The sequence below is a fragment of the Dromiciops gliroides genome, chromosome 6 (genome assembly GCF_019393635.1).
Source record: "Dromiciops gliroides isolate mDroGli1 chromosome 6, mDroGli1.pri, whole genome shotgun sequence".
Taxonomy (NCBI): Eukaryota; Metazoa; Chordata; class Mammalia; order Microbiotheria; family Microbiotheriidae; genus Dromiciops; species Dromiciops gliroides.
In genome coordinates, this window is record NC_057866.1 from 132877013 (window position 1) to 132894874 (window position 17862).

The following is a 17862-nucleotide window of genomic DNA, read 5'->3' on the forward strand; positions in this document are numbered from 1 at the left end:
GGTTTAAAAATATAAGAAAAAGAAAAGCAACACTAAGGTTCTTCATGAATTCTTTATCAGCTAAAATATGATCTTGAAAATTTTGATCTTCTCAGGTTATATCAGAAAAAAATTTCTCCTACCTCCCAATTCATCTTACTTAAGCCTGTAATCTGAAAAATCAAGCTATGTTTATCTTTTTTTTTTCCTCTCCAGAAATAAAAATCCTTCTGTTGGAATGTAGCTGACAGTTCTGTTGAAGATGCATGTATTTAGAATAGAAAGCTAATTGCTCTTCCGTAGCTTTATTGCAGGGCCAACACTTGTTTCTGTCAGCAAAAGAAGCAGGTATGACTAGAATACACATAGGGAGTAGCTCAATTGATGAAAGGATAGCTATTTTTACAGAGCCAATTTTCAGACCACAATTTGAGCTTATTACTTCTGCTAATTATGGGTTAAGGGTTTTTTTTTTCTTTCCCTTTACTATTATTATTAGTTAGCATTCAGGTATCATTTTATGTTTCCAAAGTGTTGTTTATTTACTTATCTATGTATTTGTGCCAATCATCTCTACAAATCCTAATGGAACTACTTAGTTAGCCAGGCCTTATTGAGTGTTCTGTTGAAAAATAAAGCCCTTCAAGATTAATCCCATTAACAATTTTGACTCTTTACTCAATTATACCTAATATTTAGCACTCTCAATAATGGAAGAAAACATTTTCCTTTTTTTACTTTGATAATGACAAAAAGTTCTCTATCATTTTAGCTTTTAAGCACTCTTTTAACAAATGGTAGTGATGGACCAATACCTTTTGGCATGTTCCTAATGTGTTTGGTGGGGAAAGCATACAAGATGGAGTTTTCAAACATGTTAACCATATTAGTTTAAGTCAGTTGACACTGTGGAAGTACTGATGTACTTTGGAGTCCTCTGTAATTTTACTGTCACTAGAAGGAAAAGTTTATAAATCAGACATTCAGTTCAGGGAAAAGGAAGCAACAGGCTTGATGGCATCCTGGCAGATAGGATTAGAACTCAAAGTGACCTGAGAAAATTGGAGAAACAATCAAAAGCCAACTTAATGATGTTTTGTAAGGAGAAGTAAAGTAAGAGATACCTGGGGACAAAGAACAACTTTACAAATAAGATGTAGGAAAAGAGGTTATGTTTGAGCTACTTAAAAATAAGCTAGGGGTCATTTGAAAGCAAGCAAAATCCACACAATGCCACAAAGCAAAATAAAACAATTACAGAAATAGAATACAATGAAACTATAGAAACCATTTAATAAAATTTCTACGAATGGCTAGCCTGTGTTTGGGGTAATTAAACATGTAGACGCTGATGTACATTAAGTCACCTTTTCAACATTCATTCAAGCTATCAGAATCCACCAAGTGACTAAAAGAAGTAGATCCCGCTAAAGATGTTCTGCCTGTATAGCAGCAGGGAGCCAATTATGCCTGCTACTCCCTGCCCTTATCCTCAAGTCCTAGCCCTATCATCTCTGCAAACTACTAGAACTTACAATTTTAGAAATCAAACACTTATTTTCCACCACTAAATTCTGCACATTCTGTTCTGTTCCTGCTGCTCCAATCCTCACTTGAATCATAATCTCCAGAACCAAAGCTAATTGCTGTCGCAATAATTACAGCTCCCTTATACTGGCATTAAAATTAAAGATGGGAAACAAGTAATAATAGTAACAACTCTTAAGTTGAGATCTTGTTTCCAGAAAAAAATGTTCTTAATGCTAAAAGATAAGGGGAGAGCAAATGGTACTAGGGTGGTCCTTGCCTTAACATTTTTAGTGACCTATTTCAGTTTCTCATGTAGTTTCCTATAAACAAATAGATTTTTGACTGACATTTCAAGATGAAGGAGGCAGCTTGGTATGGGGGGAAGGGGGAAGAGTGCTGATATTGGAATCAGAGGTCATGGGTTCAAAATCAGATTTTGTCACCCTGTGACTTGTAGAAAGTATTTTCCCTTCTGTGAGCTTCAGGTTCCTCAAGTGTAATATGACTTCCAAGGCTTCTTCTAGATTTAAATCTGTGACCCTTAACAGCAGGAAATAACTAGCATTTGATTCTATGATTCCCTGGGATTTGATAGGGCTCTTTGAACAAACTGCTACAAGAGATGTATTTCTGCAACAGAATATATTTTGTTCAACCCTCATTGCCTTCTAAAAGCATCCCTATATACTGCAGTGCTTTTGTGCCATTGTTATTGGTCATTCTAAACTTAACTGCTCAGTAGCAGGACCATGAGGACAGAGAAAATAATATTTAGCACTCATCCCCCTTAGGTCAGTGGTGTGGCTCAGAAAATGTTATAATATATTTCTTTTTAAGTGAGAAAATAAAAGAGAATTTGAGAGTTGAAGAGTAGTAGGTGTAAAAAGAATTCACTATATTAACATTTTTAAAAGCATCATCAGAATTGCACTCATGGATTTCATCTTTCCTTTTTTGTGATTAAATCTTTTTTTTTTTTCTTACATCCTAGGCCTTTAATAAATTGAGTGATAAACACAGGAGCCGAAATATTGAGTCATCTGCTTCTTGGTTATGCTTGATTCCTCCCAGCTCAGTGTTCATGCTACAGTTCGTTACAGGAGACAAAATTGTTTCCTTATTCTAAACCACAGATCATCTTCTTTTACATCAGTACAGAAAAAATATAAGGCAAGGGAATATTTTATCTTTCAAGCCTTATATATTTATATATCTATATCTAAAGGAAGAATAGTGGCATGCAATGTGAATAAGCCCTACTGCCTATTTTCCAAATAGTTTAGCTGGTATAATGTATAGTAGTATCATGTTTCTTTGAAAAAGAAAGAGGCCAGTGGAGACAAACAGGTGCTAAGATCTAAAATCCAGCTTTCAAAAGCACATCCTGTAGGAGGCTCAGATTATCATCATATGAACAAAATTTTAGGGAGGGTTCCGATGACATTACAGAGTAGGTACAATTGATTTTCTATTTGTTTTGCTATCCTGAACTCATTATTAGTTCACACTGATTTAATTTTCTACTCAAATACTTATAGGAAGGATTTAAACATGTAGATTGTAATTATTTTTGCTAAGAGACATACTACACAGCAGTTCAAACCAAAGCCTTGGACATTAAAGAAGTAACATTTCCAGTTTTCAGTCAACATACTGTTGAGTATCTACTCTTATCTATAACACTTAAACAAGGTTACTTTTAACACATAAACCAGGTGTAACCCATTAATTGTACAATTTTAAATTCTAATGAGCTATTCTCTTCTTTAACTTAAAGGCTCTGTGATATATGTGGATATTTAAGAGTCTGCTAGCTTTTTAACAGAAAATAATTGATATTCCATTGGAACATGGGAAAATGACATACCATTTTTGTTACCCACGGGTGAAAGATTTAGTTGTATATCTTATACAGAGGTAGAGGGGCATAGTGCATAGAATTGACCTTGGAGCCAGGAAACCATGAATTTAAGTCCTACTCATGATACGTTGTCTTAGTAACCCCGGGTAAGTCACTCAACCTCAAGATCAGAGGTTTCGAACACATAACCAACACTCCTGAGCACCAAGCTCCCAACAGATTAAAATGTAATTGAGAAATAGTTTTTAAAATAAATAAAAATAGGGGCAGCTAGGTGGCGCAGTGGATAGAGTGCGGGCCCTGGAGTCAGGAGTACGTGAGTTCAAATCTGGCCTCAGACACTTAACACTTACTAGCTGTGTGACCCTGGGCAAGTCACTTAACCCCAATTGCCTCACTAAAATAAAAAAAAATTAATTAATTAAAAAATAAAAATATAACAAAACAGATAACATTACATTTAAAAACTAAGTCAATATGCAACCATCAGGGATCTTTTTGTATAGATTAGTGGCCCCATTTGCTATTTGAGTCTGACACCACTGCTCTAGGCAACTCTAAAGCTTTATATATTGCAGAAAAAGTGCCAAACTACATTGGTAGAGAGCTCTCCATAGCAATGAAACAACAGATCTAATACCTATCTCTGTCTCCAATGACAGGGATGTAATATGGAACATTCTTCACAAAGCATATACACATACTTTACAAATCCATCAAATTACATTTTAAGTAGTTCAGGGTTATTCCTTTTTTTCCCAAAATAAAACAACAACAACAACAACAACAATAATAATAAACAACCCTGAAATAAGTTTAATCATGCAGAACTCTTACTCTAGAAAAGTAAATTTATAGCCATTTGCTTCTCCCTTTTTCTGCTTTCTGCCAGGGATGACAATTTGCCAACGTATCTTTTTTATCTAATGTGGATCATGCTTTTTCTAATTAAGATGTGATTCTGGTAACATTTATTTGCCCCTCATATAATATTTTTATTACCTTTTTCTTATTATCATTCCTCATTATTTAAAATAAGTATATACTTCTATTCACAAAGTACCTCCATGTCACTGTCAGAATAGATTTGAGAAAGGTATTTCCTTTGAGCTTTCTCTCTCATGTGAATTAACTTGGAAAATGGGAAATGTTTCATACTGATTTGGCACCATGTTAAAAACCAAGGTGTATCTGTTTATGAGAGGATCTAAGACTATGTTTTTATTTCTGGACTATCCTGACATGATATAAAAACAACCAGATGGAAAAGGAAAATATGAATTAAATCTGTTTGGTATTATGAAGCAAACACAAAATAAAACAAATATGCCAGGAAAAAAAAAAACAAAATAAAAAACCCTGGTCTTTGGACACAAATCAGCCTTTCTTTAAAAATAATAGCAACACAGGGAAGCTAGGTGGCACAGTGGATAGAGCACCAGCCCTGGATTCAGGAGGACCTAAATTCAAATTTGGCCTCAGACACTTAACAATTACTAACTGTGTGACCCTGGACAAGTCACTTAACCCCAATTGCCTCACCAAAAAAAAAAAAAAAGCAACAATAACAACAAACAAAAAAGCAAATAAATTTTAATCAAACTAGATTGCTTAAGCAGTCCAGCCTTTGGGAAGTAGCTAATGCTGTGGGGTTTTGGGAAGATGCTACTACCAACTTTAGAATCCTTAGCATTGGACTCAAAGAAGGTGCCAGTCAAAATAACAAAAAGAAAAAAAAAAACACTATAGGAACAACTTTTTTTAAATCTCAACTGATTTTGATTTGATTATTTTTTTAATTGATAGGCAGAATGGTACTATGGGAAAGTATTCTCTGTGTTTATTCTGTCTATATTCATTTTTTGAATTTGTTTCCCCCATTAGACTGTAAGCTCATTGAGAGTAGGAGTTGTTTCATTTTTTTTATATTTGCATCCCTAGCACCTAGTACAAGGCCTAACATATAGCAGATACTTATTGATACCTGTTGATTGATGGAATGATTGATTTAGACAGAGGACCTGGATTCATATTGTTTTTGCTATTTAACACCTGTGTAATCTTGGACAAGTCAACTAAGCTCTCTGGGACCCATTTTCCTCAGCTATAAAATTATGGGGTTCACCTACGTCTCCTCTGAGTTCCCTTCTAGCTATCAATTTGTGATACTTTGAGCAACAGTTTAGGTAAATTGTTTATGAAAAAAATCAATTAATTTTCTAATTGATTTAATTTTTAGGATTGCGATTTTGAAATAAACTAAAGAAAGGGACACTCATATGGTACTTCATAAATATGGGTATATTGATTAAAAACCCTAACCTATGAAACTAGTGTGACTGTTATAGTTTTCATGTATACAGCATCATTACAAGGCTAACCAACGTTGGAGATATTTCATTTCATGGCACTTAAAAAAACCCAACAACAACAACAACAACAACAAACTGTTCAGCTCTCTTCTCCCGTCAATAACAACTGTTCACCAAATATGAGCCCAGTCATAAATGTGCAATAAACAAAGTTTTATTTTCTGCTGTTGTTCACTTTCACTGGAAAAACAACAACAATAACAACAAAAAAATCCCCTTCCCCCACAAATATCTTCCATAATGGAGAAATGTACTGTTTTGTGTTGGTCTCTTTCTTTCTGAATAATTTTTTCTTTGTTTTGGCTGTTGGATTTTGTTTCATTTACTTTTAACAAGCATGGGAGCATAACCTTGCTTATACCTTGAGAAAGCAAGTACCATCAATGTGGCTTTATTGGCATTTTGAACCATTTTTGTTCTTTCACACTTGATAAGTCTGTGCTTCGTTGGAAATGTCTGTGCTCTAGTGCCATGTATTTTTGAGTCTAACAAGCTGGCTGCCTGTAATCAAGACTATTTCAACTGTTGTCATTCTGAATGTTTTTCTTTCTTTCTTTTTTTTAATCATATTTGCCTGATTGACCTTTTTTTTTCCCTGTCTTTCTATTGGGCTGCTCCAGGAGCCATGGCTAATCATCTTATAACCAATGCTCTGCTTCGTCCTCATGGCACTAACAATCCCTATAATACATTGCTTGGGGAACCGGCCGTCTGTAACAACCCTTCTGTGAGCATGTACAACACACAAGGTGTGCTCAAGTTTATCTTCATTTTTTCAGTGAGAGTCGCATTTTGTGTGGCTTTTAGAGACACATTTGTTTCCTTTTTCTTTCTTTTTCTCCTGTCTTTTCTTTGTTTTGGAAAAGAGATACAAAGACTCTTTCCCTGTCACATCCATCTAGATATATCTATTTTTTCCATTTTCCCTAGGCTTTTCTCAGTAAATGAATGGATTCCATGTGCTAGACAAACTCCTGCTCCATTGAGATATCTGTTTTTCTTTGTTGTTTTGTAACTTTGGTTTGTGGTTTGTCAGTTGTTTCTATATTTGTTTCTGTTTGTCAATACCTTTTATTAAATATTTCTTAATTCAATTTATATATATATATATTCATTATGAGAAGTGGAAATTATGTTTAAGGTAAGTGAGAAAAACTGTGCCTATGGCATAAGAAGTTATTTTTTTATTTTTAAAAAAGCTGAAATTTAAAGAATTTGTTAAGCTAGTGTAGTAGATGTAGGTACATGTAATAGCAGAAATTGTGACACTGAACCAGGGTAAAATAATTTTGCAAAATAAATAGAAGAAATAAATATATACCTAATTCTAAGGAAAAACAGTTTAATGTGAAAGAAAGGAGTCAGGAGTCAGAAGACATGGATCTCTGTCCAATTCTATGATGGGCAACTCAATCTCTCTGGTTCCAGGTTTCTCATCTATAAACTAAGGAGTTGGATTAAATGATCTCTAAGGTCTTTCCTAGATAAAAACCAAAACACCCATTGATTCATAACAAATAACAGAATCACAAAATAAACCAAAAAATTGATTTTCAAGAAGTTATGGTATGTCTTTATCCTTATAAGTAAAAATGATGCTACACAAAAATTAAAATGTAGTAAAGGTAGTAAAGATTGACTGGATGGTCCACAGGTCACAATCATTTTAGCAATAATAATACCACAAAGATTAAATATATAACTTCAAATATAGAGTGTTTCCTTAGCACTTCAGTAAGATTTTAATAGTTTTTAATATTTCCATCAGATTTTTCTTAAGCTTTATGTCCCCCATTAATAATCACTGAATATTTTTTTCCTGAGATAAGCTATGAAATAATCAGGCAAGCAAGCAAATTTGCAATATGTGGGGTGTCTGTGTGTTTAATAGCCTATAGAAACAGTTTGCCCATGAGTGCTTATACAAATCTGAAAATGGCCAGATGGACACTGCCTAAATTCTAAGAACCATTTAGAGTTATAAAAATCACTGGGGACATAGCTTCTGATTTGAGCTAAGGAGAATGTTTTAACTTCTGCTGAATGTAAAATAGTTCTTCAGCCTTTCAAATCACGTAAGTCCTCAAAGCCTATATAGAGCCTTCAAATATAAAGGGAACTTGGAGAGCATTTGATTAAACGCCACATCGACACTCAATTCAGCATGCTTGACAGAAAGCCATTACTTGGATACCTCAAGTAAGCTCCAACATTCAAGGCTGTGATACCTCTCTCCATTTCTATTATTAGAAAGCTCTAGTTTGAATAAAAAACTGGGAACTTTTCCCCTATTCACTTCACTAATTGGTCCTACTACTGTAGTAACAGAGAAGAAATCTACCACATTTTCTATATAAAAATTCTTTGAAGGTTTAAAGATAGTTATAATGCCTTTCCTTAGACTTCTTTTTCTAGACCTATATATTCCCTGTGCCTTCAGTTGTTTCTCAAATGTTTACCAGGTATCTACCATCTTGGCCCTCTTCCAGAAAGGCATTTGTTGATTAAATGTGATAAACATTTAGGTACTTTCATGAGCTATAATGCTCAAGGCTCTGGAATTTTTTTAGAATGAAAACAATACAGTCCTTACCCTCAGGTAGCTTACATTCTAATGAGGAAAGTAGATGCACATGAAAATGAGACATGTATTCAAGAAAATATGATAGAAGGTAGCAGGATAATGGCAAAAAGAGACACAAAGTGTTTGGAGAATGTTTGAAGTGGGGTATAATTTTGAGCTGAAAAGATTAGAACATCCTTGAGAAGGTGACAGAAAGAACATTTCAAAAGGAGGTATAAAAAGAATATTATCTATACAGATGCTTGATGGGTAGAAGAGAGAGAGAAGGGGGGGTGATAGAGGGTAAGAGGAAAAACCAAATAATAGTCTATTTTGGCTATGATATAGATTACATGAAGGTAAATAGTAAGGAACAAGGAAGGAAACACAATATGGAGACAGATTGGAGAAGGGATGAAATTTGCCAAGAAGCATGAATTTTATTTCTTAGACAATAGAAACCCAGTAACAATTGTTGAGCAAGGGAATGAAATTCATAGAGCCATTGATTAGGAAAATTACTTAGGAGGCTGTGTGAAGGATAGATTGAATGGGGGAAAAGAAGCCCATTTAGAGATGGTCACTATCCCACTTTAGGAATCATACAATAATTTGAGCCCATGTAAACTCCTTGAAAATAGGGAGCTTCAGTTTTTGTCTTTCTAGCACTTAACACTGTACCTGGAACACAGTAGGTTTCTAATGAGTACTTATAGATTAAATAATAAATCAAGAAAGATGAATACCTCAATTATGGTAGATGTATTGTAAATAGATAGGAAGTAATGGGTGTGAAGATGTTATGGACAAAAAATTGACTTGACTTAGAAATTATTGGATTTATACAATGGTGGGACACCATAGCAGAAATAAGGGAGAAGGAAAAGTCAAAAGTGATAGACAATTTTTACTGAGAGAATGGCAACAACAAAATTATACAATTTGTCGGGAGGAATAGTTTGTAGGAGGAAGACAATGAGTTCATATTGGGACTTGAGTTAGAACAGCTGACAGGGCATCTAGAAGGCAGGTTGAAAGTAGTTAAGCAGCTAGGCAGCTAGGTGGCACATTAGAGAAAGCACCAGCCCTGGATTCAGGAGGAACTGAGTTCAAATCTGGCCTCAGACACTTGACACTTACTAGCTATCTTACCCTGGGCAAGTCACTTAACCCTCATTGCCCCACAAAAAGAAAAAAAGAAAAAAGAAAAGAAAGTAGTTAATGAAAAAAAATTTGATGTGGATATATATTTGGGAGTCATGTGACTAAAGATGATAACTGAAGCCACAGGAATGAATGAAATCACGAAGGGAGAGGATGTTTGGAGAGAAAATAATAGGGCAAAAGAATCTTGGAGGGGAAGCTAGGTGGCACAATGGATAAAAGCACTGGCCCTGGATTCAGGAGGACCTGAGTTCTAATCTGACCTCAAACACTTGACACTTAAAATCACTTAACCCTCATTGCCCCCCCCAAAAAAATCTTAGAGACACTCATGTTTGAAGATGAACCGATGGGAATGGTAAAAAAAAAAAGGTAGGAGGAAACCCAAGAGACAAAAGCTAAAGGAGGAAAGTATAAGAAAGTTAATCTTGGAGGGGAAGCTAGGTGGCACAATGGATAAAAGCACTGGCCCTGGATTCAGGAGGACCTGAATTCTAATCTGACCTCAAACACTTGACACTTAAAATCACTTAACCCTCATTGCCCCCCCCCAAAAAAAAATCTTGGAGACACTCATGTTTGAAGATGAACCGATGGGAATGGTAAAAAATGGTAGGAGGAAACCCAAGAGACAAAAGCTAAAGGAGGAAAGTATAAGAAAGTTGGAGTGGTCAACAGTGTCCCTATCCTTGTGTGTCATCTGACCAGCATAAAATACAGGGTGACTTTGTACAGTGTTCCCTATTTTGTTTATTCTCCTTAGCTCAAGTCTAAGGTAATTACACATTAATTATTGTCATTCATGGTCTATTGACAATTTGATTAGTATAGATTGAACCAAATCAAGCACTTCAATAGGCATACATACAAGGTAATTGGTTAAGCTTCTTGCACAAGGATGTTAACATTCAGTGTTTATAGGATAAAACTAATTGTTTCTAAGCTATAATTAATTTGGGGTCTATTTTTTTAGTTACATGAAAATGTTACGTAATTCTAAATTTCTCATAATATTTAAGGTAATAACTTTGATAAATTAATTTCCTACTTTTGTCATAGTTAGGAAATATTCTTAAAGATAGAACCTTTAAATTCAGCAAATGAATTTAAACCCATAAGATATATTGAAATTTGAATTAATGTACCAAAGATTTTGTTTACCTCAGACTCGTCTTAAATATTGTCATGAAGGGTTTTTTCTTAATATGAAACCAAATACAAAACATTGTAAAATGAATTTTAATTTTGTTCCCCAAATTTTAATTATTTTATCTGATTATTTTCTTGAAATATACTGAAAATTTTAATCAATTCTTTTCAAAGATAGAAGTGGGATACTTTAGCTACCCTGTGTTTTAGGTTCAAAAATTTTAATTTTGATCATCTTTAGAATATTGACTTTCCCAATGAATAAGTGATAAATCATGGTGATTGTCATACTGCTACTAATTTTATGCTTTCAGATGAATGCACTTATATTCTAACTGGCAAGGGGAAATCATACATGAAATATAGGTGGCTCGGTATGTACTGGGTTGGTTTATATTGAATCACCACTTGGCACTGTTATATGAGTTTAATGTCAGTTACACACATTTAATCTTCGCATAAAGAGACATTTATACTTGAGAGTACTAATATGCTTGATATATTGATGCTTTATTTTAAATCTTCATAGATATTCTTAAATGTATAAAAATATAATTAGACATTTAAAATTGATATCTTTTAAAATGTGAATGTAGATTTTTTCATTATTAAATTCTTGATTCTATATGAAGTTTTTGAGAATACTATGTAGAGTATTTTGGGGATAAACTTATCAAAGTGAAAATTCTAGTATCACAATAGAAAACTTAAGAAAATCATTGAAAGAGCTTGTTAAGCATGGTTTTAGAATAGTATAAATGGCAAATAATTGAATTCACATTCATAACAAAAAAAAAGTCATATACATAGTATTGGACCAGTATATTGAGGAAAACATGGTAATCGGCTAGTTCACAAGCTTACAACATACTGAAAAGTATATGTCCTGTTATGGTCTTCAAGGCCAGAGAGAGAACTGACTTTAAATTTAAAAAAAAATTTTGTAATGGATGTTGAAGTCCTTGGGCCCTAGCTCTGCTACTTCCTAGTCATATAAATTAAAATAAGTCACTTACCCTTTCTGGGTTGTATCAGTAAAATTTGAGGATGGGGGACAGCAAGGGGGGGGCAGGTAGGTGGCACGGTGGATAAAACACTGGCCCTGGAGTCAGGAGGACCTGAGTTCAAATCCTGCCTTAGACACTTTGACTTACTAGCTGTGTGACCCTGGGCAAGTCACTTAACCCTCATTGCCCCGCAAAAGAAACAAACAAAAACCAACCCAAAAAAAATTGAAGATATGCCTATAATATCTCCAAGGTTTCTTTCACTTCTAAAATTCTATAATGTAATTAAAGGAACTTTGAATGACCCCAAAATACTTTGCAATTACTACCTCATTAGATTGACCCTTAAATTCCTGGAACTGCTTTGAAGTTTGAAGTGTTAAAAAGATTTACCCCATATTTTGAAACACATTTGGTCTTGGATCAACTGTGTGCAGATGTATCCCTCCAACCCCCCATGCCCAGTCCAACTTCTAAAGTTTGAAAAAGTAAATTGTCATTGGAGGTAACTAAAATATATCTATGGTGTAAATGAAGTTGAGACCTCCTAAATGTATTGTACCATTGAGCTCAGTGGTTTTTCCACTTGGTTGTATTTTAATTACTGTAAAGACTGAATCAAGAAGGTTTATTCTTCTGATCTGAATAAAATCTGGGGGAGGGAAGCCTTTTTTTTTGGTCATTTTTAACAAAAGGTTTTTGTTTTTAAAAGGAAATTAAATGTAAAAATCTGTGTTTAAATAAGATTGTACCACAAACCAGAAGATAACAAAAAAAATAATTTTGATTTAAAACAACTTTTCTATTAATTTTTCCCCAGATTTTTTAGATATCAAATTATAGTCTGATTTAATAATTTTCCTTTTTCTGGCAGTAGCAAATTCTGAAGTTACTTTTCCCACGGAAACTTATTTTGATGTCCACAGTTTTTTTGTTTTTTGGTTTTTGGTTTTTTGGGGTTTTTTTAGTGTTAATATAAATGATTACTAGTGATAAGCATAATGAAACTTTTTGTGTACTTGTAAAAAACCGGAAAAACATGACTGGAAAGAAACAAAAGATAAAGGGAAGCAAGCAGCTGAAAAATGCCTGACATATTTTCATTCTTTCACTGTATAAGTACAGGATTAGAAGAGGTCCCTATGGAAGCCAAGTCACTTCTAGGGATCTGACCTTGAATTAGATTTATGGAGACGGTGGGAACTTCCTTTGAATTGCTCTTCTTCTTGGTTTGTGTGATAATCTTAAATTTTCTAACAAGTGTATTTCTTCATGTTAAAATGTGCAAACTGTGTGAAAGATCTTTTAAGAAGCATTGTACTAGCATGCTCTTATGGGATGTCTTATTTCCTGACTAACATTTTAGTATTTTTACTTCTAATAAACCATGTAACATAGACTCATGTATTCGGGGGCTGTGGAAATGATTTCTGTTGACCCTTTTTTCTGCATATCATCAATTTGCTTTTTACTCATGTTTCTTCTATTGTCGCTGTAAGCTTACTTGTTGTTTTTTCTTTCCTTTTCTTCATGCTGTCGTTTAGAGCCCTACAGAGAGACAAGTATGGGAGTAAAGCTAAACATTGCATATCAAATGTAATTTTTTTTAGTTCACTTTTATTGCATCACATATAGATGATGTAGTTATTAAAAACAGTTCATCTCACAATTTTGAAACCAAAAGAATAAAAAGTTTATGAATCTACTTATCTAAATATATGTGAATATAGATTAGACGCTTTTATTGTCTGATTCCTTTATTTGTGTCACATAATCAACATAGTTCTTGAGTTTCATATAATTGTCTGTGTGAGTTAAATTGTTTTTAAATTTAAGCATTTTTTTTAAAGTCATGAACTTTCATTATTTCAAAATGGCGCATTTCATCATAAGACTATGTTCTGTTTCAAGTCCAGTGCACCCACTTTATTTTGCTGTGGCAGTTTCCAATCTGCAATTCCATGCATTGACAACATAAATAACAAGCAGGGTTTCAATGCATAAGTCACCCAACCATAATCATCCGACATGCTGTCACCAACTCAGCAGCAGTAGCCACCCATCACATACAGTCCTTTAAAAACATTTGCTTTTTTGTTCCTTCTTAACATTGTGAATTGTCTATGAGGTACTCTTTAACGTGAAAATAAACAGCTTCACTCTATGTCTGCGATGCCATTGATTTTAGGCCTCTGCTGTTGTTTTTTAAATGTCTGTCATGAGAATTCAGAGGATACATCAGGAATCCATGATACAATTGACATATTCAGGCCACTTCACGGGAACTGTCAACTCTAGAGCACAGTCCTAGATATAGCAAGTGACTGCATCACAGATATAGATGAATGCTCTATTTTCACAAGGTAGCAGTGCATTAAGGAGTTTCTACAATGATGTGACCCCCCTAATCAATATTTGCAGTCAAGAAAACCACTTGTTTCTACCTTTATTGGCTAAGTGTTGTTTGTGATCATTTGTGGTAGTTGCATTTGAATTCTTTTACCAAGTAATATATATAGAAATATCATATTTCTCAGATATCTATTCATGGGATGCTTAAACTCATGAAGATGCATGGAGCTATATTTAACAGCTTCCTTTATAATTAAGGCATTTCATAGCAGCTTTTTCTTCCAAGGAAATATATTGAGTATCCCAAAAATTTTAGTGAAAATTTAAGGTCAAAAAAAAACAAACAACTCATAAATGCACCAAGACTTTTGGTGGGACACCCTGTGTATATGTAAATGACCTCCACAAAACCACTTTCTATTCAAATGTTTAAAATTCAGAAATCTATCAGAGTTTAAATTGAACTTTTCATATTGATACTGTATTGTTGATAATTGGGTAGCCATATTGCCCATCCCTTCTTTTTGAAGCAATGGCCCAATTACATTCAAGTATTCAAATGGATCTGACCTCATTGATATAGGTATCTCCTCCAATGATGCAGATCTCACCCCATCCATTTCTGCCCATTCTGTGTAACTCTTGTTTGTGATATCCAAAGGGAAGCACCAAAATGCTAGGGGGCGGGGGTGGGGGGTTTCCCTTAATTTCTCTTGATATTGTGAACATATCAATATCCTAAATAAACAGTGGGTACAATATATGCTAACCATAAAGGTGCCTATTGCAGAAAAAAAAAGAAAAAGAAGACCAAATCCACATAATATTTTAAAAAACCCTTGAGTCACTAATCTTTTGATGTCACATCACAAGCATCATGTTAAAATTTAAGGCAACATATAAAATAAAATTTAAGGATATATTATTAAACTTGATGCTTATAAATCGATGGCTATAAGATGTCAATACCAAAATGATTAATTGTTGCATTTTACAAATTATTGCTAAACTAAACTTATTACTGATGGAAATGTTGAGTTGCTACCTATAGGTAGTCTTTTTATATATACTTATATATATATATATTTATTTATATACACATGTTTATCTGTATCATGTCTCCATAAATAATTTGGATCTCAGTAAAATTATAGTAAACAAAAATGTAATTCTATATGCATCCCAAATGGATAGTTGGATACAAATGTCAGCCTCTTTTTCTGTACTGTTTTTCAGAGGGGCTTCTGAACAATGCCAGGGATACAAGTGTCATGGATACTCTACCACTGAATGGTAACCACGGCAATAGCTACAGCATTGCCAGCGGCGAGTACTTGAGCAACTGTGTGCAAATCATTGATCGTGGCTACAATCATAATGAGACAGCTCTAGAGAAAAAAATTCTGAAGGAACTCACTTCCAACTATATCCCTTCTTATCTCAACAACCATGAGCGCTCTAGTGAGCAGAATAGGAACCTGATGAACAAATTGGTGAATAACCTCGGCAGTGGGAGTGAAGATGACGCCATTGTCCTTGATGATGCCACTTCCTTTAACCATGAGGAGAGTCTGGGCCTGGAACTCATTCATGAAGAGTCTGATGCCCCTTTGCTGCCCCCAAGAGTTTATTCCACAGAGAACCACCAGCCACATCATTATAGTAGAAGGCGGATCCCACAAGACAACAGTGAGAGCTTTTTCCCCTTGCTAACCAACGAGCACACAGAAGACCTCCAGTCACCCAACAGGGATTCTCTATATACCAGTATGCCCGCACTGGCTGGTATGCCAGGCACAGAGAGCGTTACCACCAGCACCCAGACCGATCCCCCGCCAGCCAAAAGTGGTGATGCTGATGATGTTTACTACAAAAGTATGCCAAATCTAGGCTCCAGAAACCACGTGCATCAGCTGCACACTTACTACCAACTAGGGCGAGGCAGCAGTGATGGATTTATAGTTCCTCCAAACAAAGATGGGTCCTCCCCAGAAGGGAGTTCCAAAGGACCTGCTCACTTGGTCACTAGTCTATAGAAGAGTAAGAAAAAATTTAAGCCAACAAAACCCCTAACACCTGGTTTACTGTTCCAAGTTAATATAAGCAGTGGTAATATGTGTGTACTCCTAAATCTTTATGCTGTTCTAAAGGGAAAAAAAGGACAAAAATCAAAAACAAGAAACAAAAACTTTCAGACTTTTTTTTTTACTGGAATTTTTAGGCCAGCCCAGGGGAGAATGATAACTGCTGAAATTCCCCTCTCCCCTCTCTGTCTTGTCCTCCCCACCCCCCCCCAGACAGAGACTTCATTATGTTAATGAACGGTATATGAAGAAAATGGCACTCTCTGTGGCCTTCTTGAATTAATGCTGTGTTTGTTTAAACATCTTTGATGCTCTGTTACTATTCTGATATGGACCTGATTTTTAAAAGGCCAGAACATGCATCCGAACTTAGTAACAGTGACGCATCTAGATTGGAGTGCTGCACAAACAAACATAACAACAAAGCAAAACTGTTTATTATTGATCTGTATCACCTAATGGTTTTTGGTCACTCACAACTTGATTTTACCACAGCGGACTTTGCTGTGGGGTAAAACAAAATAAAATTCTAATGAAATGGAAGGGAATTCTAGAATTATATGCTAAATGCATATTTTATGTTTTGCTGTATTAACTGATGATAAAACTAATGGCAGAAAAACTGAACAATTTCTATGTAATGTACAGATACTAGCATTGCACATATAGTCTGCTTTCCGTTCCTCCAGAACTTGCGTCCCTGTTAATGTAGTGGAAAACAAAAAAACAAAAAAACAAAAAACAAAAAAAAGAACTTTCTGTTGTGCTGGTCTTGCAAGTTTGTCTACCAGTAGGAGCAAGATTTTCATTAGTTTTTTTGGGGGCCATTTTTTTTTCTTAATATTTCACTGGGCAAAATAAATAATAAATAAGAACTATCACTTTATAAGGATCATTTTCTAGTAATGCAAACACAAATTATTTTTTACAAAAAAAAAAAATTGGATCTTCGTCCCTCACTCTGTATCTTTATTCAGTGGCTATATTGCAAACAGGACTTTTGCAGATTAGGGCAGGACAAATTTTATGTTTACAATGCACAGCTGATATAATTCAAAGCCAATTGGGCAAGAAGTCCCTTACCAAGGCAGTAGGAATGGATCAAGAAATTGAGAGGTATCTAAAAATTGTGGGGGGCTTTTTGCATGTAAAATGATAATCCTCTAGGAGTGAGGGCACTCCTGGTTCATTCTTGGCTCCTAGATGAGGAACTTGTATTGCTGTTGGTTAAACGAAATTGATTTGCCCATAATACAAATTGAAAAATCCAATTATTTTAATGTGACTAAAAAAAAAAAAAACCTCTTTACTTTCCCAAAGAGGGAAAGAGTTATTTATTTGACAGGATTTTAAGTAATGTAGGATTTCAGGAGGTAAATTAGCAGCACAGATTATACTTTTTTTTTAATTTATGATCCATTTTGTATGGTCTCAAAGTTGAATGACCTCATTACTAATATTTGTTGTAAAAGTGAAACTTGTTTGCCAACCAATAAACAACTGATTAAGATTTAGAAGATATTGTATCTATGTATGTACCATTAATCATTCATTCTCTTTCCCTTTCTTTTGCCTTTTTCCCTTCTATTATTGTATGAAACTAGTGGATTTGCTGATCCTCTAAGGCACAAGTGAACCATGCAAAAGAAAAACCTTCCTGGCTAAATAACTTAAGCACAAAAATTATACAGCCGTGGCAGATGAAGGAAATCAGAAAATGGGTTGGTAATATTTGTGTAGCTGAAACAAAGGGGACAAGTTTCCTTCCTAGGAGGTTATATATAGGTGTATTATGTACCTA

General features: G+C 34.6%; 1 protein-coding gene across 16 annotated transcripts in view; it reads left to right on the top strand.

Annotated features, from left to right (window-relative positions):
• The window catches only part of ADGRL3 (adhesion G protein-coupled receptor L3), a 971834-nt gene extending 954256 nt beyond the window's left edge, over window positions 1-17578 (top strand). For 4 of the 16 annotated variants that reach the window (XM_043972867.1, XM_043972870.1, XM_043972871.1 and 1 more), the window contains 3 exons: window positions 6363-6491; window positions 13170-13187; window positions 15214-17578. In XM_043972867.1, coding sequence (XP_043828802.1) covers window positions 6363-6491; window positions 13170-13187; window positions 15214-16013 — 947 coding nt within the window. In that variant the 3' untranslated portion in view covers window positions 16014-17578. Of the gene's footprint in view, window positions 1-2500; window positions 2644-6362; window positions 6492-10932; window positions 10993-13169; window positions 13222-15213 lie in introns of those variants that run through there. The other 12 variants (XM_043972874.1, XM_043972875.1, XM_043972876.1 and 9 more) reach the window with 7 other exon arrangements.
• Window positions 17579-17862: the final 284 nt, after the last annotated feature.